This window comes from Cynoglossus semilaevis, chromosome 16 (genome assembly GCF_000523025.1).
Source record: "Cynoglossus semilaevis isolate Cse_v1.0 chromosome 16, Cse_v1.0, whole genome shotgun sequence".
In the NCBI taxonomy this organism is placed as follows: Eukaryota; Metazoa; Chordata; class Actinopteri; order Pleuronectiformes; family Cynoglossidae; genus Cynoglossus; species Cynoglossus semilaevis.
The window spans coordinates 3125289-3150086 of NC_024322.1; the positions used below are offsets into that span (position 1 = coordinate 3125289).

Below are 24798 nucleotides of genomic sequence, written 5' to 3' on the forward strand. Positions count from 1 at the left end.
GCAGGAAAATCGCAATCTCTCTGGATGCTCGTCGTACATTAATAAGAAGAAAAAAAGGGGACGTGAGCAGTTTTCATTAGCTGAAGTTCAGGCCACAGGAGCTTTGCTGGGTCAGAAACGTCATTACAGCACAAGAAAGTCCTGTAAGAAGAAACTCGGTTTACTTACGTATTAGCAACTATTAGCAAATTAATTAGCAGCTCTAGGGCTGTGCCGTTGTGTTATTATTGGCTTATGATCTTTGTGGATGTAGAGAAAGCAGATGATAGGGCGTCTAGGGAGGAAGTGTGGTTCAGGAGTCGCAGGGAATCACGTGAGGGCATGCAAGGCATATACAAGTCAGTGAGACAGTAGTAAGGTGTGCTATCGGAGTGACTGATGGGTTCAAGGTAGGGCTGCAGTTACCTCAGAGATCAGCTCGGAGCCCCTTTTCAGTAGCGTGTGTTGATTGACAGGTTGACAGATGAGGTCAGGCACGAGGGTCCACGGACCGTCGTGTCTCCAGGTGAGATTGTAATCTGTGCTGAGAGTTGGGAGCAGCTGGAGAAAACTCTGAGGAGGCGGAGGTGGATCCAAGTGCAGTGAATCTGCTACTGCATTTGGATTACAGGCAAGAACTTCGTTTTTTTAAATTTTGTTAAATAAATTAAAGTATGCACCAAAAAAACCCAAAAACTTTTAATTCTTTTACTCTCAGAAAATTTAGAAAGTTTTTATTCTTCAGTTTCTCTTTTGATTCTAAACAGAGTTTTATTTCTTATTGAACTGCTCACTCGGGAAATATACTGCAGTGTAAAATAAAGGTCAGGCAAGTGAAGAAGAATATCATTCCAAAGGCTGACAGTCTGACTTCAGGGAAACGTGAACTCAGAACAGTCGAAAATGTCCAAAAAGAAGAATTTCTTTGTACACATAAATCAATTATGTCCTTGTTCTTATAAAAACAGCCTTGATTTTATCTGACTGCATCTCAAAAACAACTGTTTTTGTTGCTGTGAGTATATGAAAAGCTGTTATTGTTCTGTAGCCCATGGCGGGAGCAGGTGTGTTTACAGTACCACAATGGACCACAAGGGCAACCTCAAGGTCATGCCCACTCGGAGATTTGTGGATAGTTTGCCGTGGGCAGGATTGCTGTGAATGTCAATCAGCACTGTTGGAGTTGACCAGTGGCAGTGATGGAGAGTGAGCGCTGGAGAATCATTTGTTTTGTTGTCAGATCAGTGAGTGGAAGAGGGTCGATGGAAGCATTGGCCCAAGGACAGAAATCACCAGTCTGTAATTGTTACCAGTGCCATCTGTCTTCTTGACAGTTTTGTGGATTCAGAGCGCAGGCTTTAGCTTTATAATGCTGCTGTAATGTATCCAAATATCCACATCTGTAAAGAAAGAATTTCTTGTGTAGCAAGAGAACTATAAATCTGTTGTATTGGAATCTGTAAAACAATTTTCCAGCGTAGGCTGCTGCATAATGTCATGTCGTCTGCAAACATCATGATAACATAAATGTCTGGTGGAACCCATCAGACACTCTGATAGCACATCTAACTCCAGTCTCGCTGGCCTTAGATGTGTCCTGCACTTCCCTCACATACTCCACCACCCTGTCCTTCTCATACAGCACCACAGCTCCTCCTTAGTTCCACCCTATCATATACCATTCTCCTCGTCCACAGAAACACAGTGGCTCCGTCTGACCTTCACTGAACTTTTCTACCAGCACTCTCAAATCAATAACTGCATCTGTAGTACTTTATCAACCTGCTGCTCACTGAGCTCAACTCTCTGCTCAAGCCTGTCCTCGACGGCTCTTCCCCCTAACATCGTATATAACTGTTTATGCCAGGGCTACAGATATACAGTATTATATTATCACCCAGGCCCACGTAATGCCCAAGGGCTACAAGATCATAGACACTCATAGCATCTGTTTCATCCCTGGGTGACAAACAGAGAATGTTCTTTTCCTTGCACATGAGATAAGATTCTTCTGTGGAAGCTCTTGTTACAGCCTCCTGCCTATGTCTGGACGGAGTCTGAAATCCAGCCTTTAATAAATTGCCGAATGAAAAGAACTGCAGAAAGTGCTAAAGCTGAGAGAAGTATCACCACAACCTGATCTGTCCTCAACTTTCTTTTGTAAAAAAGGCAGAAATCATTGATTTTAGTTTTAATTTCAAAGGCTCACTAATAGATCTTTAACGTTGTATTCAAACGCACTAACTCACTCCTTTCACAAGCAAATCTCCTTATAACTGACAGGAGGCCGTGGTTCATGTTTTTAAGAGCAGGGACATATACCATAGAATAACCTGCTGTATCTAATGATAACCATTTTTAATCAGTCAGTTACAGACCAGAACTCGACCTCCGTGTGGGTTCAACCCTGTGGCGATGACCTTTAGAAAGGATCCTATAATCAACTTTTTATAACAGGTCAAATGGGCTTAAACAAAAATTCACAATACCCTATCATGTACAGGGCATAATATATACTGTGTCGTACTACACTGCACTATTCTTTGCATTACTTCACAATACTCTACAGTAGTCCATTCCACCGTACTGTGCTACTACAGTTTGTTTGTGTACTATAAGCTGCACTACACTTGACAGATGTGATATTACTCCATATTATGTCACTGTATGCTGTACTATACTATATCAATTGTACTATACTATACTATTGTACTTAACTGCACAGTACTCTTTAGCACTCAAAACTGCTACGCCATATTACAGTACACTTTATAAAGTACCACTGTGTACCAATGTACCTACTGTACTCTACACTGCTACTATTGTATGCCAGATATTTTAGACGTAGATCAATCAGATAGATCCAAAAAATGAATCAAACATCTCTGTGTTATTACTTAAAATTACCACTAGAGTGAACTGTGCTCAAGACTGGGAGACTGTCATTTTAGATCACTGATGTCATCATGTTGTCATAGCGACTCTCAAACACCGTAATGATCCTGTAATGGTTTGCCCATCAAACGGTAAAAAGCCACATCATCTGTGTGTGTGTGTGTGTGTGTGTGTGGTTTCCATGTTCTATTGAAGTTGACACTGAAAATTAACTTGTTTAAAATAAAAAGAAAATGGTGGAAAATGTAACGTTATCAGTTTAGGTAACATAAACACTTTTTTTTATCAGGCATTCGCAAGATCTGTTAATTTTACTTGTTAGTTCGTTCAATTTTACATTTTAACTCAGGCTATGAATTTATGGACAGGCAGGAAATGACATCTCTGAATTGTCAACATTGGCCCAGATGCTTACATAACAATCACTAAGGAACTCCAGATGTTTCCATCAAATGCACTCGGTCTTATTTATTTATTTTTTTTAAAGAGAGTGTTCCTTCAGTGACTGAGACGGTTGTTGCTCGCTGACCTGTTAATTCATACGAGTGCCGTAACACGTTTCTCAGTTTAAACAAGTTCATTTGTAGTTCACAACAGAGAACCTATGTTTTATTAAACTGCTGCAGCATGAGCATTGAGTCGTCACCCAGAAAGGCTTCTGGTCATAATTCAACATTTATGAATCATGCGTAAACGACTGCCTTTGTGCTCTTCAGAACACTGTTGCTTTTACAATTATTTTTTGATTTTTGTATCCAAATCGATTGAATTCATGAACATGTACGACTCACTGCACTCAGCCAGGAAGGTTTGTCCTCCTGTTCGGCAGATTCAGCAGAACATAAGACATCTTCAATTGTCAGTACTGAGCTCATCAAGACGAAAAATGCAACAAAATGTTTTAGACACAGTCTGTTCTTTTCAACAAAAACAAGCTGAAACACAGTTAATCTCAGGGATCACAGTGAACCAAACAAACAGGTAGAAAAAGAAGGAGGGATATTGTTCTTTTTTTTTAAGGATTTGAAGCAATAACATGAAACAGAAATCCACAGAAAGCCAGGTAAACACCTTGCCCCAGAGTGTAGCAAACAACATTCAAGAAGAGCGGAGTCAATAAATTGAAAAGAGAGAAAAGCGATCCGCCGACTGAGCTGGATGTGACATTTAACACATGTATGGTTTCTTAATAATAGAAATATTTCAAAAAATAAATATTTTTTCAATGAACAGTCCTTGTGTTGCAGCTGCATGAATTCCCTTTTTATCCAACATATATTGCATGACTTTTAAATTGAAATTGAAAAATGGCAGTAAAGCTGTAGATTTGTTTTAGTTCCAATCCTATTGTTTTCTACAGTTTGTTAGTCCAGGATGTAAAATTCAAGGTCAGTTTATTATCTGCTTCAGGGGGCGCCGTCTGTGCTTTGCCTTTCAGACGCTCATGACGCAGTTTTACGCTTCAACGCCGCTCCTACGACGGGATACGAGAGAGACGTGGGGAAAAAAACCACCATTCGAATCATCAACTCGCAGGTGAGTGTGTAAGGGTCTGAGCCCGGGTGATGCATGGTGATGAATCATTAACATGAGCTGAATATTTACAGAGATATTGATATTTGTAAATTTACGTGTTCATCAGATCCTCATGTGATGAAAACATGAATAATAAATGAGTTATTTATGAAGCTTGTCTTGGGTAAACCAAGCTGCTGTTCTGGAACCAATGTTATTTTACTGACAGATGTATTTTACTTCAGCTGAATTTCCAATTCGATTTCAACAATGTTTGGCACTGCATGTCTTTCTCCTTATAACGATTTCTGCAGTCTTCATCAGCACCGAATCTACTGCTTACAGGTTGTTACTTTACGGAACATTAACCTTTGGAATGTGCCTTAAATCTTTCAACTCCAGCTATATACAGATTTATTTTGTATTTTTAAGTCATTAATCTGGATGAAACATGATGAATCATGCTCAACTGTCATCACGATTAATCACAATTAATCCACATTTACCCTGTGACAATTCAGAAAATTAAATCAATTCACAACCCTAATTTTATTTATTAATCTCACCTTTTGATTTTAAAACACGTCTTTATTGTGTGGAAAAATCCCACTTAAAAAAAAACACAATCCAAACTGCTGTTAAATTTGTTTTTATCTCGCGCACCCCTAGTGGCAGCGCGTTCACCCTGCACGACACTGGGAAACCCTGGATTATAACATGTTCCTGCAGAAATGTTTGACCCTATTCCTTTCATTGGGTGATGTGACATATAAAAGTAATAAATGATATATGTTCCCTACTATAATGATAATTTAATTAATTGTAACACGTCTTTGTCACAGATTCTAACTGATCCGAGACACCATTTCAGCACAAGCTCCATCTACAAGAATGTGACTCTGGTGGCCTGGGACCCTGCACCTTACAACGTCAACCTACACAAGGTATTATTATTTTCTTTCAAACCTTTTGTGCACATGACCTTAACGTGACAGGTTCATGAAGATATAAACAGTCAGAGTCATGCTAACTGAGTTTAAAGATTATTTACTGACTGTTGTAGGATTTGTCAATCTTTTTTTTAAATTTATTTTCCAGTATCAGCTGGAATTTGTGACGGGTTTGGTTTTTTGGGGTTTTTTTTTTTTCCGGGTTTGGTTTTTTGGGGTTTCTTTTTTTTCAATTCCAGCTATCTGCAGATAATCCATGCATGTTTTTTGTTCCATGGGGAAGGCTAGTTGCTGAAAGCACTCAAACGTTCAGTTGATGTTTATCCTTCAGAACTGAGCCTGGCTACTCTCTCTATTGTGTACTCTGTCGTGTACTTCCTGCTCTGTATCTGACTGTCCTTGAAGCTGTCCTCAAACGAATATCTGTGTCTTCATCCATGTTTTAGCCCATCTTCTCTACAGTCGTTGTGCAGCGAATGTTTTCTTCTTCAACAATCAGTAACAATCAGCAGCATGTCTCTGACATACCTGATCTTGACAAAAATGTGTGTGTTGCTGAAATTTCACATTTTTCTATTTATTTATTTTTTGAAATACATCCATTGTATCTCTTGGGAAACAGCTGTCAAAAGATTTCATCAGGTGATTTGTAGCACAGTGTGAGAAAAGAAAAAACCTGCCCCAGCGGGTTAGATTCTTTGTTGTAAAATAATAGATAGAATTGGTAGTATAGAGTCTAATTAAATTTAACTTTAAATTCAAATTGGCAACAGGTTTATTCTCCACAGGATTGTCTTGATTAATATGTCTATTTTGTGTTTTATTTTCTGATGATTATCTCTGCTCAGATCCCTCTGCTTTGTAACCTGATCTGTCAGCCAAAGGATGAAACACAGTGAATATTTGAATGAAAGACAGTGTAGTCTTCCTGACAGTTGCTGTGACAACTGTGAGCTTCAGTCCTATCAATACTGTCATTAACATAATCCCTCATTTCTTCCATGTAACACATGAAAGAGAGAAAAAAAAAGATCAAATCAAAAAATAGTTTCTCCCTTAATCAACATACATATTAATCATACATATTGTATGTTGATTAAGGTGACGCGAGTTGCCCACTTCCTGCTATCATCCTGTATCAAGACTGGAACACAGTAGGTTTTAATTAAAAAAAAAAGTAACTTCAGATCTGCAAAATTCAAATGGAGAGACATTCATCATCAAATGTGACTTAACATCACAGCTCTCAAGTTAGCAACATTAGCCTCTTTAGCTCAAAGGGTGCTTTCTCACACATTTACACGTTGTACACCACTATAAGTTGCACTATTTTGAGTATTCTCTTTATTTTTTTAGTGCAAATACAATTTTACTTTGTATCCGAAGCTTTTATACAGTTTTGTACCATTTTCAGTAGCCTGGAATGACAGACACTTGTATCACAACTGTCTACTGAGCTAAAGGTGCCCCCAACATGCCTGTCCAAATCTACTGAAATTAGACCTATTGGACTAGGTGAGGTTACTACACTGCTGTGTTCATAATGTCAGGTGAACACGAATTAACAAATTCATAAATAATAAAAAATAAATAGGGTGTCTAGTAGGTGTATTTGGTGTATTGTACTATCAATACGCCAACAGGACCAATGTAAAACAAAAAAGAAAAAGGCCTACTTGATGTGTAGCTTAAGGCAAAGGTGAGCATGCAATATGAAAAAAATAATATGCCATTTGGGCTTATTAATGATTTAATTTATTTGGTGATTTAATTAACATTTCAAGGATTTTTTTTTAAATCATGCTTTCACTATTTTTCCATGAAATCAAATCTGGTGGGTTCTTGTTTTTGGGATTGAAGAGCTGAGTCTCCATCACAGTCACAGTTTGAAATGGGTCTGTGAACATTTCCAAAAGCAATTATGGGGAACAACAGAACCCCTCCTGTGACACCATCTAGACCAGAGGCTTTACCAGATGTCAGACAGTACATCTGTCATTTGTTCAGTTCGACCAGGGAGGATCAGGCTTCCAAACAACAACGGCGGTCCCATCACTGTGTCAGTTTAACCCCCGTGGCTCTGGGAAACACAGCAGAATAAAAACGCTAACCTCTGCATTGATGTCTGTTGACATGCTCAAAGTAATCGTATGTACTTGAATCAATGGTGGCTCATATTTTAATGCTTATGTGACTATTTGCAGTATTATATATTTGGTATTTTATGTTATTACCATGACCAAAAATAAAACCTAGAGAAAACAGCCTCAGATCATCTGTTGTAGTTTAATGCCACTGGCTGCTGTTCTACAGCCAACTTCACACAGGAAGTAAAGCGTGGTTTGTAATCTCCTCCTTTCCTAGAGAACATTCATTTAAATGGCTTCTGGAGGTGTTTACATTTTTCTGTCGTCCTGGGAATGCTGCTATTCATTGCTGGTATTTGTTTAAAATTCTTGACATTTGTGGAAAGAGAATTGTGTCCATGTTCATTCAGCAGCAGCAGTGGGAAACAAACAGAAGTGACCATCTGTTACTGACAACACACAAATAAGGATCTGTAAATGAATGCTCTCCAGGTCTTCTTCCCCTCTAACAATTGTCAGGCTCTGCTATAGGTTTTTAAATCCATGTTTTTGTAACTTCCTGTCTAGTTTCTATTTAAATATTTCAGCATTACTACTTACTTAAAAAGACCAATAATCTATATGTGGTGCTTAAAGCAAACCAGACAGGACTCTTTGACAAACATGTCACCAGTTCAGACTGTCTGAGTACAAATTAGCTGTGGTAGTTAGATTTCTTTTGTTGAGACGCATGTCACTGGTGGAGCTTTAAATATGAACATTAGTTAGCAGGAATTAAATTTTGACATTTCAATATGCAATTTTTTTCCGGATTTTCTGCAATTTTTTTTTAAATTTTGACACTGATGTTTATGTTTGTTTAGCTTATAAATGTTACAAATTATTTCCATAAAGAAAAATTCTACAAATTTTCACTTCTCACCTCCGTTGTTGTTGGTTGTTCTTGTGGCAGTGGTACGCCAGCCCAGACTACAATCTCTTTGGTCCATATGTGGAGCATCGTAAGCTGCATCCTGACCAGGCATTCTACATCCTTCACCCCAGCTATCTGTGGCAGCTCTGGGACATGATCCAGGCCAACACTCAGGAGACTATCCAGCCCAATCCTCCCTCATCTGGTTTCATAGGTAAGGTCACACACACAGACCTCGCATAAATAGACAAATAATTGGCTACATGTATTAAGTCCTATTTATTGCTATTTATTGACTACTACTTCAAGCTTCTTTTAACAGTCAAAGGAAAAAAAACAACTATTGAAACATGTCCAATATTTTATAATAACTTTTTTGTTGCATATCGCATATGCTTCCAACCCTTTTTTTTTCCGATTCCGATATCAACCTTTACCGATGTAGGCCTGGTAATATTTATTTATTTATCTGTACAAACCACTGTATGAGTATGAGATTAATTAAATGTGATGCAATGCTGCCATCTAGTGACTTTCTCTTTAATATACAGCTGTTTTTCCCCAAAACTATTTTTAGTGCACACATCATTTGGCCAAACTCAGGCATCCTGTTATCGGGTTTTCATTATCGGAGGACAAATCTATAACGATTCTCACAGATATTACATAATATGCTAATATCGGGCTAGGGTTAATATCGGTCGGCATCTCTAGTAAAAAGTTACATTTAAGGAATATATACAGTGGGGCTGTACAGTGCTGAAAACATGGTCGTTAATACATTTTCTGTGCTACCATCTGAGGGATACTTGACACAGCGAGGTCAGTGTTTACGTCAGTCTAGTTAACACAGTAACACATGTCCACACACTGAGGCATGATGGCATTATTATCTTTGGAGTGCGCAGTGGTGTTATCATGCAGCGTTCATCATACACTGAAAACAATGAAAAAACAATGAAATGGCTCCACTGGGAATCCATCCAACGAACTCTCCAGCAGGCCGATGTTTACTTTGATTATCGAAAGTTGCGATATCTTTTCCTAACTGCTCGCCTTTGGATGAAAGTCAAAACTTTTTCAATTATAGCAGTTAGTATAATTGATTTACATATTGATAAAGCATCTTCTTCTGTCTGCAGACTCCTCACTGTGCATCAGTAGTGTAGAAACAAGTCGTGTTGTTGACTAGAGCCTGACCAGTATACGTATACATACTTCCTGTGAGGTGGGACACTGCTTAAAAAGTCTCACTCTTCAACAATTGAAAGACAATTACGTGCGTATTAAGTGCGTTGGTATTGAGCTGTTCCAGGAATGAAATAAAAAGAGACGGAGCAGCCGCCGGTGTCTGGGTAGACGTTAAAGTCTGTCCTGACATTTAGATAATACCTGACAGGCCTGCGGAGCGGAGACAACGCTGCTCATAGCGATAACACTGTTCAATATCCAGACAGTGGCACGGCTTCAGCAAACATTTAGGTCCGTTTATCAATTTTAATATGTCTCCCTCAGCTCAGAGGCTCTCTGACCTTGATGGTAGCACTGAAATGAAACCACTTCATCTGGGCCTATCTGACAGAGCTCGGGCTTCATCTGATTGACACGCTCTGTACATCTGGGGCTGCATCGCCTGAAAGACCAATGTCCGCATGTCGAATGGGCGTAAATGCAGTTTTCTGTAGATCTCACGGCAGTCAGTGTTCACAGGCGATGGCTAGATTCTAGATTTGGGGTTCTCAGCGTTAGCATGGATTTTTCATCTCATGTCCTTCATCTACGCTTTTATCAGGTCTTGTTCTTTGAGCAGTTTCATCGTTTTGTTTTTTTATTTTTTCGAAAAAACAAATTATAATTATAATTAATTATAATCTTGAAGAAAGAATCCCACAGAGCTCTAGTATTTCCTAATAAGAGTGTCTGTAACCCATAACTAAGTCGTCCCTAACCATGAGTGACTCAGTTACCCAGTCACTCCGTCGTAGCGTTACCCTCTGGTCCCAGGCACCACATTAGAGCCATACTTACACCACTGCTTCAATGTAATTACAGCGTGTCATGATAATTACTGCGTGTTATTGTCAAACCACACATTCGGCACACTCACGTGTATCGTGTCATTGTGGTGAAGAAATGGGTGTTACGTGTGACTTACATTTAACTAAAGGTCGTAATATGTACGTTAAATGTCAGTAGTCAACAGAGGTCCCATCTGTTCCTGTTAGTTTCTAAGATAGGCTTATTTGATTGTAATGCTCTGTGATTTGCACTACTGTCGTACTGCCAGTGTGTGTACTCTGATACTGACACGTTTAACAGTAGAACAGCAGCGATGGAGTCAACTCCACAGGATTTGGTGTCCTCTTTACTCCCTCTGTGCTGCCGGATTTCTCTGCTAATTATTGTAGCTGATTTGACTTTAACAGCTTCTTGTCTGCATCCATGAAGAGGAAATTGAAAATGTCACCACGCTTCCCATGGTGGCCTTTTGTGTATAATCCCGTTATTGTAGTTGGCGCCTCATCGATCTGCATGCAGATGAATTCCAGTGACACAGCGTCTGGACATTAGAAATCATTTTTGATGCTGCCTCAAAATTCTCATTTTTTAAAAAATTGTCAGTCCTTCGTGAACTATCCCACCAATCCCACCAGTACTTTTCTTTGCTCACACGACATTAGGTGCTAGTGTGGTGATTCACATGCTGTCTCCACTGTGATGTCCTGTCTGTATGTGTAAAATCTTTGTGCTTCTGGTAAAAGAGCTGACAGAAAGGAAGCACTGATGTCATAGACCTGATAAAGCAATGCCTGCGTTCATTTGTACCAGTGTGTAGTTAAAGCTTGTATAGTATTTATAGTATTATGGTAATGCTAATAATACATTCTTCTTGGACAAATCTGACCCTGACACTGTGGAGTGGTCATTTTGATGTAGAGCAGGCGTGGGTCAAAATTAATTGCCTTTTTGGGACAAATTTGCCCTTTGTGTAACTGCTTTTTAAAGTGAGTAGGTAAGATCATCAGTGCTTTGAAACATTCTTCACTGCAGCTACATGACAATTTGACTGGGACATTGTGACAGACAATTATGTGTTGCCGGCTGCACTGCTGTCTCTGTAGGAGAGACGGGAGAAGATGGTAGTCGACCCATCTGTGTTTTTGTAATGGTTCGTCATCAGATCTGATGGATTCTCATGTCGGATTAAACGACCCTCTGTGAGCAACAGGATGTGGATTAAGGCCCAGATCTGAGTTGAAATAAAAAAAAGAAAAACCAGCTGCACATGTGCCTGTCACTGCAGGTGTTTTCTCATTCCACTGTGGTATGATGTGTGTCTTCCAGCTGTGCGTTTTATCCTCTTGATTTTTCTCCTCGTGTAAATGGTGAATCATTTTAATTTCTGTTGCTGTTCGAAAAAAACAAACAAAAATCTAGGTTTGTGAGGATGGTTTCTCAGCATAAGATCAAATGAAAGATACAGGAAATGGCGACGATGTACAACCACGCCACATTAAACCAACAACGTCACTGCTGTAAATGAAATGAATCACTGATAGGCAAAACAGGAAAAGATATTATTTTTTTATAACTGGAAATAAATGTTGCTGTTACTGGTTACTCATCTCTGCTGTAACTGCCAGCATTTAATTTCACGCAGTTTTGCACATGGAGAAGTGTGGCTGTGTTTCGAAGGAAACATGGAGGTGAACTAGGTGGCAGGACGTTTGGTTCTCATGGATCAAGGGCTGTGTTAGTCACCGGGGTTGTTCACCTGAGGCAGTGGTTCTCCAACTTTTTCTACTCTGTACCACCTGAGAAAACATTGATCTCTCTGAGTACCACCATGATGACCAACATTAGAATATAGCAGCGTAGGCCTTCACTGTTAGCTTCCACCACAGGAGAGATGTTTATGTTTAAATGTTGTGTTAATTGTTCCTGGTATGTTTCAGATTTATTCAACTGAAAATGTAAATGTGAAAATATTAATTTTCCCCACGTACCACTAGAGAGCACTCACGTACCACTGGCGGTACGTGTACCACAGTTTGAGAACCACTGTATCGTGTATAGTATCTGAACAGTCACCAAAAGAAAGAACAGCAGCCTTGTTTACTTCATACCAGGGTCATTTGATTAAAAATAAACTGTTACTGACGAGATGATCGCCCGAGTCGCCCTATGAATTCTAACGAGCATGAATCAATTCAGAACTGCCATCTAATCAATGTCCAGCGTTTGAGTTCTGCTGCGTTAAAGAAAAACAACGTTCCCATTCATTCACTGACGCTTTGGAAACGTGTTTTCTTTGGTGCGCCTTGATAATTACTCAAGGGTCAAGGGTCAGGAAATGACTGTTACGACACTGTTACCTCCTTCACCAGTGACTCATGGTGACTCCTGTGCTATTGTACTGTGGTAATCACATGTCATTTTCTTGTAAAAAAAAACAAAAAAAAAACAACACATTTAATAACCCTGATACACATTCACACATTTAAAAAAGAAAAACATTTTTTTCTAACAAACTCAGTTCTTTAGGTGATGAACTGGACTTTTCTTCTACTGCAATTTAAAAAAACAAAACAAAAACCGTGTCCTTCCTCCTCCTGTAGTATCACTCATGTCTTTTTCATTGGTTCTGAGTCGTTGTTTCACAGCACTTTGTTTGTTTGTTTGTCACACAGATGCCACCCATGGCGCATTAGCATCTCCCTCACCATTGTTCTCTCTCTGCTTTACCTTTAGCGGTGGACACAATGCGAACACGTCACCGTAGTGTGTGAGAAGCCTCTGCTGCTTCAGTGACACTCATGAGCCCCGAAAGCAATTAGTGACAAAAATGTTCCACGGCGAAGCCTTTCCAGCCGTGCAGTGTTGTTTAGATGTCATTACATTTGCATTAAAGCAAAGGAACCTACCAAGGCTGTTGACATGAATATTACACTAATATATGTTGTAGGTTTGACCCCCACCGTGTTGAAGCCACTCTCATTATTAAAGGGGCAGAGTGTGTTTCTTTTCTGTCTGTTGAATGGAGTGAATTAGGAAGCTCCTTTTTTTTTCACCTGATGACCGTCCTTTTAGGGCGTGAGATTGGACAATAGTGGCCTACATCTCATAATCTTCTCTGGTGCAAGATGTTTATCTTTAGCTGCTACCTTCATATTCGTCTCCATATTGATCTGGCTGCATAATGTAAACCTGTAGATTTGTCTCTTTTTATTTTCACCTCAATCACAGCCCTTCATAATGACCTTGTTCTTGGAATGGACTCGACTTGAACAGTAAATTAAAGGTTAGCAGGAACTGTGTACACGTTCACAGACTGACTTTGTGACTACTGTATCATGCAAGCAGTCAAGTCTCCAAGATGCGGCTGGTGAAGCTTAGATTTATTTATTTTATTTTTTTTTATTTTTTTTTTACCAAAAAAAGCAACCAACATGCAACACATAGTAGCCCCATAAAAAAATACAAGGCCTAATACTCTTTTCCTACATGCAGATCAGGAAGTATACTGATAATTCTGTAGCTCTTGATGAGAAACCTTAGGACATTTGCAGTGAGAGAAGCAGGACGAAGAAAAATAAAAAAAGAGGCAGGAGTCGAACGTCACAGACATCAATCCACTTCAACACTGATTGCAGCACAAATCTATGCTTGACGAGCTTTGGCATTTACAGCAAGACACCGCTGAAAACAGCAACGAGACATGAGCCAAGGTCTTTTGTTTTCAAGGTAAATAATTGGAAAAAATTAAAGGTGGTTCTTTAACTTCAAATATACTGTCCCTACTTTCAGACAGAATGGTACGCACACACTTTGTACATGTGGTTCAAAGTCGTTACAAATATCACCCTCAACACACTCTGAAGAGTTGGGACGAAGGTAAGGATTGCATTGAAGTGTAGTATAAAAGGAACATCCACCAAGGGCAGGAATGGATAGGCCGGACTCACCACTTTGTGCTGTGCTTTGCATTAATTAAGTCATTAATGTCAAAATAATGAAACACTCTACGAGACCAAGAGTGTTGGTGTCCAATCATCACCAGCTGTAAAAATATGAATAGAATATAATATAGAAACAGCTGTTGAATGTGCATGTCCCCCGTGTGGTAATTCATGGGAACTGCGTTGTTACTGTATGACTGTCCATAGCCATGTGTGCTATGGACTTTATAAGAAAATATTATTAATTTTGGCTTTAAAGACAAGACTACAGGCTCTTGGTGGTACTGCAGTAAAAATATGATAATCAGACAATGACGACCATTGACTGTTGAGCATCGACGCGTGCAGGTGTTCTGTTAGCAACCCTACTGTACTCCTTCCTGCTAGCGAGAGGTACACAGTAGGTTTGCTAACAGTAAACAGTCGGTGTATGAGGAGATGTTGCCCCAGTGGTCAACATGCAGTTGTGTCAACTTTTTGGAGTGTGTTGCGTGATACAGATAATTCAACATAAAAAAGTATTTTTAATTTGTAAAAAGAATGATTAAGTCTTCTACCAAAGTATTTATTTAAGGTGAATAATAATTTAAAAAAACATTGACCTCCTGTGCCTGATTTTCCTGGCGTCCGTAGACATAGATTGTTAAACTGAACAGAACATCTAGTTTATCGGTCAATGTTCCTTTCACCTTCCACTCATTCTAAAACACTGTGCATTGGGCTATTACTGAACCGACCTCTGACACATCATACAATAGTTAATACTTTTTCAGGAAAGAACATACAAATGTGCCTAAGAAATGTATCTTCTCATTAAAAAAAAATCATGTGCACATTTAAAGTCTTAGAACAGACGCAGAGACGAGATCAGAGTCTTCACTTCACGACACAAGCTCACACCGATTATTTTACCATCGAATGACACAAACATATGGAGTCCGAGGTTCACATTGTAGCTCTTGCTTGATCAGGAAATTGTTGCTGCGGAAGTAATGGAAAGGATATTCATGCTCAGTTCAAGACTTGCGGGCGGTTTGTTCTCTTGGTTGCTGGTTTGCTGCGGCCCTGCTGGACAGTCGTTGGAGATCTGCACGGCGCAGGCCACCGTGTTGCTGTAAACCCTGCGGTTGAGCTGTATGACCGTGGTCTTGGAGGCCGCTGAGGTGTGCTCCGCCGACGGGCGTTTACAGTGAAACAGGACCAGGAAACATCTGTAGAACTGCGGAGGAGATGGAGAGATAACGTGGGTTTTCACAAAGAACAGGAAAACAGTCTGTTCAGAGTTTGATTAGGCAGAAATCATGCGTTAGTGCACTTTCATGTCCTCAGAGCTAACAGGTAGCGATGTTTGACGGGGAAACAAAAATGTCCCCTAATGGTTTGCTGCACAGGTGGAGGAGAGTAAGTGGCCTTGAATGCTTGCAGGTCATTTAACACATTAACTGGACGAGGACTGAGAGCTCTGGCTTCTGTTCTGAGAGTTATATGGTCAACTGTTTTTCAGTCGCGCTGCAGCAAAATGAATTGGTAAAAATGTTAGAGAAAAGCTGTTTCAGTCTGTGTGTGCTTTACTTTTCTTCCCTAAGTACATACTGTATATACTGTATGTACATATATGTATATATATTTGTATACGTTATATATGTGTATATATACTTACTGTATATGTATATATATATATATATATATATATATATATATATACATACACACACACACAGAATGGTAGTATTGTCAAACAGTGTGATGGTCAAAGTATTAGTAGTAAAAAAAAACAATTGAAAAGAAAATGAAAACTGTTAATAATGATGAAGACCATTTCAGTAATAACTGTGTAAAGACCCTGAAAATCTTCAATAGATGAAAAATAAATGAATAATATGATTTCCCTCAGCTGGTCTGGTTTGTACCCTGAGTCAGATTGAACTGAAATGGTTGGCTCTTAATGCTGAAGAGAACGTTTCAAACTGAATAATATTAGTCACCACTCGAATCCACTGACCATGAGTGTGCGCCTCATCAGAACACATGATGAACACTGGTCAGAAAAACACTCAGACAGAGCCGCGCTCCCACTAAGTTGTTGGTGTTTCCTTTATTTCATATATTTTTGAATGACGTTCTGTACGAAACCTTGTGCCTCGGACTGTTTGCGGAGGTAAAGGTTTGTGGAATGAATAACAATCACAGGACGAAAGAACCCCAAAGAATAATCTCAGGTGAAGTTTAAAGAGAGGGGAAATGAAATCTCACCAAGGTGGCAGGACATTACGTTTATCTATGTTTGCAGCTCATGTGAAGAGATTTCACACACACACACACACACACACACACACAGGGCACCTGCTGAGGCAGCACAACTCATCCGTTTTCATGTATTAATGTATTCAGTTCAGATTTTTTTCCTTCCTTATCTAGGAGAAGGTTTCTCCTGAACGTACACTCTGTGCTCTTTTTATAGCACTGAACTGAACTTCACATTTGCACTTAATATCACACATGTGCTGCAGAACCACGGTCAGACTGGAGCCCAGGATCTGAATGGTGTGCAGACCCAGTGGAAGACTCCCTGATGAATGGATTTTGTCTTTAGTTCAGCCTCCGTGGCAGACGCTAGGAATAAAACTCCACTACCTCCGAATCTGATCCATGAATCTATAACTATAATTTACTCCTTGAATTTCCCTTCAGTTTCCAGCAATTTCCTCCCAGGTAGATGAGTAGTGTTGTGCAGCAGTCAGGAGTTTAGTTGGTGATTTTAGCATTCACGCTACTGTCTTCTTTAAACCTCTTTTTCTCAGGACTTGATTGATGCAACCGACCTGTCATCACAGGGAAACTGCTGAACTCCCATCACTTCAGTATAATGATCATAAATCATATCACGTCGTACCTGTCACCTGTCAAAATGGCACGTTTAAATGAGAAATTGAAATGGGTCTTCGTAATTATTTTCTAGACTTGTGTTGATTTTTAATGGAAAGATTTCAGTGAATGTCAGCTTTTCTCTTCACTGACAAACCATGTTTGTTCTCACAGCAGACAGAGGTCAGACGCTCAGCTGACTGCTGAGAGACCTGGACAGTTCACCTTTCTAATGTGATGACCTGCTTATCTGTCTCGTTTTTCAGGCATCCTCCTGATGATGGCGCTGTGCGAGCAAGTTCACGTGTACGAGTACATTCCCTCCATGAGGCAGACCGCCCTATGCCACTACCACGAGCGTTACCATGACGATGCCTGTACACTGGGTGCCTACCATCCCCTGTTGTTTGAGAAGAACCTGATCCAGCGGATCAACGTGGGCCCTTTGGGTGACCTCAAGAGCAAGGGCCGGGTCACTCTCCCTGGTTTCAGCACCGTCCAGTGCGGCGTCTGAGATGTGTAACACAGAACTCCTGTGGATGCCAACGTGCGCGCACACACACACTGGCCTTTGCTGGGCCATGAAGGGAGAGGTGCAATAAAGCCACTGAAGACACGGAGGTTGAAGCTTACAAGATTTAAATTAGACCCATGAAGAACATAAGCCATATCCCTCCAGGGAAGGATCAACGCACAGGCTCCTGGAAGAACTGGTCTTTATCCAGATGGTTCACTGAACACCAGAGATGGATATGAAAAAAACCCGGATGTTTCTCTCTGCTTTAGCTGAGCCACGTTAGCTGTGGAGCTGACTAGGAGTAGCAACATGTCATTGTTTTTAGATCGAGTGAATTTTTTAATAGGTGGGTGTGTTTCAGCCATGTAAATTGTGTGTTTTTTTTGCAATAGTATGGTTGGTTGGTTCTTCACTGAAAGGAAAAAAACCACTGATGGCGACAGTGGAGATTTTCTTTTTTTTTTTGTTCTGCTCCAAAGGGGTTGTGAGCAAGCAGTAAAGCTGTGAATGTCACACTGATAAAGAAGAACGCGCAGCATCTTCAAACTGATGGTCAGGCTGTCACCTCTGTCATTTATTGCTGTCCTTTTTTTTATTGCTTTGTATAAGGCTTTTGACATTCCTCTGATGTCATCAAATGACGTTGGAATTTTGAGTTGAGGGTTCAAGATTGTCTCTTTATCGTACGCACAGATGGACTTCACGGCAGGCTTACACTTTTGTTAAACTGTAGAAAAATCCAGATTTGTGACTTATTCAGACTGGTAGTCATCCTTTTAGATGGGCTATTGGCTTTTTGCTAATCAGTGCAAAGTGATGCGTCGCTGTTACTGATCTGAGGTCGTGCTGCTCCAAAGAGCTAAATCTGGTTTTTACTCCTTTTTGTGCTTCCTCTCACCGTAGATGTTTGGTTTCAGACGACACACGGAATATGAGCTTCATTGCAGCGTACATTTCCAGGTAGACATTTCTTGTTCACATTTTGGGACTTTTTTTTAATTCATGGTCATAAGGCCTTGAACACAGGAATGTTCATGTCCTTCAGACATTTGGTGATATTTCTTGAGGATGTGAAGTAAACGGTGTGTTCACACTTTCCTTTATTGGTTTGCACCAAAGCAGAATTTTTTACGGTAAGTCCTGGTTCTGATTGGACAGCCTGTTGATATCAGTGGAAGTGTTCTTTTTTTTCCCCAGAGGACTTCATTGTCCTTTTTCTTGGTGCCCATCAAACCAAACACGTTAAGCATGAACACACCTGAAGTGAATGGGTCCAAAACAGAGGTGCTCAGAGAAGCCGTAACCCTGTGCCTGGTGCTCGACCGAACGCTTCCCTCTTTGCCCAGAGACTGTTCAGATTCCTGATACTGTGGCAGGTCTGGCAGTGTTGACGTCGCTGAACGGATTTGTGTGAGAGGATTCTCAGCGATCAACTCGCCTCCTGTCGTCCCCCATTTTCACTTCCTTCTTTATTGAATGTAATTTCACCACCGTGTGGCCAAAACCACAGCTCACGGCTGCAGCTCAAAGCAGGGTAATTTCCTCTAGCGTGTAACCCATTTCCTTTATCTATCAATGTCTCATATTTTCTCAGTCCTCCGTTATTGGACTTTTTCCCATCCGTCACACACAGAGGATGATTTGGCTTTTAATGGTTTCAACAGGATTGCGTCACATCTACGACGAGCTCTGCTGTTGCATGTTCATCGTGGGGAAGAGGTTTAGCGTGGGTTTGTTTTGCTGCAGGTCAGAGGAAAGTCTTAGCTGCAGTTGTGCTACTGTGTTTAAAAAATATTTACAACTTGTGCCATGGATCGTGGTTTATTGAAAGATGTGAAAACTGATCAGAGAAACCGTCGCTGTGAATAGACTTATTAACGTGGACGAAGACGGCTCTGTAAGTAGTTGTATGGTGTAGATGATTCTGGGGCTGGTATTGTCCATAATGTCTGAGTGTTAGTGTAGACGGAGACTCAGAACAACAGCTTTTTCAGAACAACAAAGTTAAACATTGCTGTGTTTGAAGGTCACGGAGCCACATACCATTACCATGGCCTGAACTTATCTTTTTGACTTTCAACACATCTGCTACTGGGCACTCTAGTGTGTGTGTGTGTGTGTGTGTGTGTGTGCAGTCATATGTAATATTGTTGGTTTTTCTCAGACACAGAGAGGCTTTGTTATCTCAGTAATTCTCCGTTGGCATATTTGAGATTGTACAACTGTGAAAGCTTAGGTATTCCATTTGTCTGCCGAGGAGAAGTGTTGAGCTTACAAGACTGAAATAATATTCAGACCTCTGCTCTGGTGTCTGGGAGAACCTGAACTGTAATGAACATTTTCATTCCTCAATACAATGTTGAACTGCTGTCAAACTCTCGAACTCAACGTAACGCCACCGTCATGTTAGGTCAGAAAGGCTAGCTAAGATCGTGACAACGTCGCAGTCAGGAATCCGTTTTTCTGAACAATCCAAGAACGTAAGGAGTACTTGGAGTACACTTAGAGCGCCCTCTTCTTCATCATGGTGTTACTACATCAGAGTCTAAAATAATTGGAATGGCACAAAGTTGAATATTTATCAGCCAAATTGAGTTAACTCTAGGAGTATCATGAACTCTGCTGTCAAACAGACCGAGCTGACAGTTGAATATTCCTCTGCCAAGTTTGTAATGAGTGAATTGAATGACAATTAAATGAAATAATCAGACAGTAATGACTAATTCAGTGAATTACAGGTGTGGTCAAAAAGTACTTCATCACATTGATGCAAAGTCCCGCAGATCAATTATTGCCAAGACAGCGGTTGTGCTCATTGATTTGCCGCATCTTCCTCCACGGTCTGTAGATAGTGAAGAATATGCTGTGTCAGTAGAAATGGTCTGTGGATACAGTATGTGCTGTGTCCGTGTACGTCAGCTGTCAAGATACTTGTATATTATTAAAATGCACCTGTGCCCGTAGCATCCATTGAGACATTTTTGCGTTACGTGCTGACCTTTGATACCCAGCCCCGGTCTCAGACTTTTTAGGACTAAGAATTTGTAAAAGCATGTCAAGAAAAAAGGTGGAAGAGGCGACAGAGAGGACTTTAATGGGACTTTACCGTGTATATGTGGGTGTATAATGTTAGTGTTTTACGATGGAATCTGTGAGATTGTTACCCGTAGTTTAGGGTCACAAAGGTCAAAATCGGGAAGACGTTTTTACAAACCATTATTACAGTACTATACCATTGGTTGCATCCAATAAAATAATGTTTACACTGACGATGGCTTAGTCAAACAAACACAACGGTGTCTTGTTAGTGACCAACGTATGTTGCATAGCAGTGGTGATGATATTTTGAGCAGTCTCAAACACTGACTTTACAAGATAACTAAGTCCATGTTTGAAGAAATGTAGAAACTGATTTTCTTTTTCTACTTTCTTTCACACTGAGGATGCAGAAACCCTGGACCTATTCCACGTGTATATGTTTTAATGATGCGATCACTTTCTGACGCACACAGCACGGGGGGTGAGATCGAGGCTGTAACTGAAGCGCCCTCTGCTGCAGGGAGACGATGAAGTTGTTTCAGTAGGAGTCGAGAAAATAACTTTTTTTTTAAATTTGTCTCAGATAGTGATATGAAGATTTCAGTGCATGTCCGTAGGATGTAGCTGAAGTACAGGTACCAATACTTTCTTAAAAGTACCCAATTTGGTACAAATACCTGTGGGTTTTTATATTGGCATCCTGAGTTGTTCCTGGGTCGGACTTTTAAAATGGCTAATTAAAGGATTGGTTCCAGAGCCATTGTGTTGGCAGGGATGCTAAAGCAGCACATAACTGAGTTCCTCTTCAATGCAACAGGTTCAAGGCTGGTGTTAGAGACAGGTCGTTGTTGTTACATCAGTCGACCAGAGGTGGAGCTGTGAGATAAAAGAGTGTGTTGGGAGAGACACCTTGTTACGTTTATCCTCCTACAAGCCTCCTCACTCACTCACATGTGTTGTTTTTACGCCATGTTGTGGGACTTGCTGCACCACACACTGCCTCTAGAGGATGGTCCAACAAATAAGTGGTAATAACAAATGTTTGTTTGAAGAGGAGGGGGTCAACGAAGGGGCATCTATATCTGAACACAATGAGAGTGAAGTGGTCTTTCACTCCCAGCAGCCTTAGGGTGTTCCTCTTTTTTATCTTGACGTTGATTTTTCAGTGATTTCTCTTCTTATAACACTTGAATTAATATTTAAAAGACCATTTTTATGATTGCGATGTTGTAAATTTGTCCTTTTTTACTGTGTAAATAAAGATGTTGTTCATGTCAAATCTCCATGTCCGGACTTTGTACGTTATCCACAGGGGTGCTTTGGTTTACCACGTCGTTCGCCTACTACCTTTCGTGGTTTTGTCAACATCATCTGCACCCCCCCCCGTGCCTTACCTGTTTATTCATCAGAATATAAATGATGGGGTTGATGACTGTACTGCTCTTGGCCAGCAGTGACGGCACCACGCTGGCAACAGGACTGATGATGTCGGGGGGGCCGAAGGTTGCCATCATGGCTACGACGCCGTAAGGTGTCCAGCAGAGCAGGTAGCAGGCGGCTGTGGTCAACACCATGAACAGGATGTGGTATTCCCTCTTTCGCGCTGACGTCTTTCGGACCCTGCCCACCTGTCGATGAGAGTGGGAGTGGTTTATTTCGTGGGTCGTAACAATCGTAAACATGCCACTACAGCATGAGTGCTAAGTGCTGTTGCATCACTGCCAGAAGGTCAGGCTACATTCCTGGTGTCTGTATGTACTCTAATGTGTTACCTGGATGGTAAATTGTGGTGTTTTTCACAGGACTACGGTTTCCGTACACAATCGAAAAACATGCTTTTATGTACAGTAGGTTAAACCGTTTGATTGTTTGGTTTGTGGTCCAGGATGTAGCCCGAGCCTTGGCTTCTGCCGCCTCGTCACCCTGAATAACATCAAGCTGTAGAAGCTAAATGAGTGAAACACCATTAACATTTATTTCCTTCAAATATGACCAAATCAGGAAAATACAGATACTATGCTAACATTTAGCTTAAACAACAGCTACTGGCCTGTAGTTTCTTGAACTGGTCGCTGAGCGGTCACACGGTGCTGTTTACAGATTTGTTTTCATTCGCTGCTCATATGCCATACATTGAATTGTGCTACATTTGCTTTCTTTCGTTTCGTTTTTGTTTGTGTTGTTTTCTTGAGAAGTGTGTGCCTTTCCCATGGCTCCCAAGCCTAAGTCAGACTCCTCTGATGTTTTTATGTGCACTTATCAGGGCTCACCAACCTTTCTGAAACTGACAGCTACTTCAAGGCCACTTAGTAATACAGAGAGCGACTTGTTTAACACAGACTTCCCAAACAATGTAATAATACTCAGTTCTGGGACATACAGTAGGCCAGTGTTTCCCAAACCTTTTTTTCTGGGACCCATGTTGTAAACGCCACACACCTTCACGATCCAAGTCAATAGACATTATTCATAAACTCCTGGGAAACATGATGTGAGACGACCCACATCAAAACAAAACTCTTGCGATGCACCTGAGGGTCTCGACCCAGTCTTTTAGAAACAATGCAATAGCAGACACTCTTCTTACCATCGTCATTGCAACCGTTTGATTATAATTGCAGGTGGTACTGATTGAAAAAGCACAATAACAAAGGTGGTCTTGTGATATTAACATGATGTGACCTGGATTCGAGGCCCCGCTGTACCAACGTGTCTCCCATGAATTCCACCTTATCCACTCAACACTCCGTATGAGCCAAATATTTTCTTCCTTCTGGCTTTACTTCCACATGGCCGGACAGCTTCACTTAAGAGTTACTATTTTCAGCTTCATTAGGTCACATGCTTTACATCAGGGTGATTTTGCACGTGAAGTGGCTCTCATAGACCAGAAAGGAGAAAACTCCATACACTTACGAGTCTACAGTGGAGTGATGCATGTCACTGGGGTCTGCTCCCCCTCATTCTCCCTCTCATAAGTCAATGAAATATTTATTCAATATGCAGATAGGATTTTCTTCCAATGAGTCTGGAGGTGGCTGCTCCTAACTTTTCTTATCATCATTGTGATGGTTCAGTTTTTAAATCTGTCCGACGTGTAGCTAGAACAGGCCTTCTAATTTTATATGAAAAAAATAAAAACATACAAATTGTCATTTATAATTTTAGTTTTCAATCTTGATAACAAATGACTGATGCCAATCCCAAGACTTCCCAAGGGTCAATTCTGCTGTTATAGAAAGTCTTTATACCAGTCAAGCTATTCAATTCTTTTATGTTGTGGCTTGATTCTTTCTTCTTTTGGCCTGCTGGGCAACTAAATCAATCAATCAATCAGCATGCAACAAAGGAAATAGGAAGGCGTTGTGAAAATGAATTGTATACCCTGTAGGTGTTGGACTGAAGAGACAGACGCAGGTGGTATAATTGAACTGATTTAGTTTTTTCCCCACCTTATCCACGCTCTCGTCGTGTGCAGACCTTCTGGTGTTGTGAGCTTCACTAAGACCTTGGGGTTCTCTTCTGTATGCATTACCTCCTGAGAGGGGATTAGTTCAAGTCTAACACAGAGCGAGTGCGCAGATTGTGCAGCTGCTTTTTTTTTAAGAGCTTTCTGATTGAGCAAAAACCTTTTCAAATTATTTAAATACATCTGTTATTAATAATTCAAATTATAATGTACGCATTTACAGTCCTACGGCTGTCGATTTATTTTCCCACCTTTGACTGACTTACATCTGTTTGTCTTAGCCACTCAGGAACTTAAATGGATCAATAAGCCGTAGGCACCACAGCGGACGTATCATCTGAACTTTTCCATCAGCTCAAGGTCAGAAGATCCATTCAAACTTGACAAATCAAATCAAGGACAATGCTGACTGTCTGCAGTTCCAGCAGCCGGCCTAACTATGAAGAACTGCGGCTCCATGTGCACTCAGCAGCTCTTTCATTGGTCGATAAAGGTGGTACGTATGGAGGGGCTTAAAGAGTCAGGTTTTGATGTAAACAACATAAACAACCATTCTTAACATCCAGCTCTGTATCTACTGAGTCACTATTGGCCAGAGTGAGGCAGAAT

General features: G+C 40.5%; 2 protein-coding genes across 2 annotated transcripts in view; one reads left to right on the plus strand and one right to left on the minus strand.

Annotated features, from left to right (window-relative positions):
- st6gal2a (ST6 beta-galactosamide alpha-2,6-sialyltranferase 2a) overlaps nt 1–21999 on the plus strand; it is an 83174-nt gene extending 61175 nt beyond the window's left edge. Inside the window, exons 5-8 of the mRNA XM_008328058.3 lie at nt 4313–4410; nt 5232–5333; nt 8379–8553; nt 17431–21999. Of these exons, the coding sequence (XP_008326280.1) occupies nt 4313–4410; nt 5232–5333; nt 8379–8553; nt 17431–17678 (623 nt within the window). The 3' untranslated portion in view covers nt 17679–21999. The remainder of the gene's footprint in view (nt 1–4312; nt 4411–5231; nt 5334–8378; nt 8554–17430) is intronic.
- Nucleotides 21797–24798, minus strand: part of tmtops2b (teleost multiple tissue opsin 2b) — a gene marked incomplete at its 5' end in the record, with an annotated part of 5638 nt that continues 2636 nt past the window's right edge. Inside the window, 2 exons of the mRNA XM_025063710.1 lie at nt 21797–21802; nt 22115–22420. Of these exons, the coding sequence (XP_024919478.1) occupies nt 21797–21802; nt 22115–22420 (312 nt within the window). The remainder of the gene's footprint in view (nt 21803–22114; nt 22421–24798) is intronic.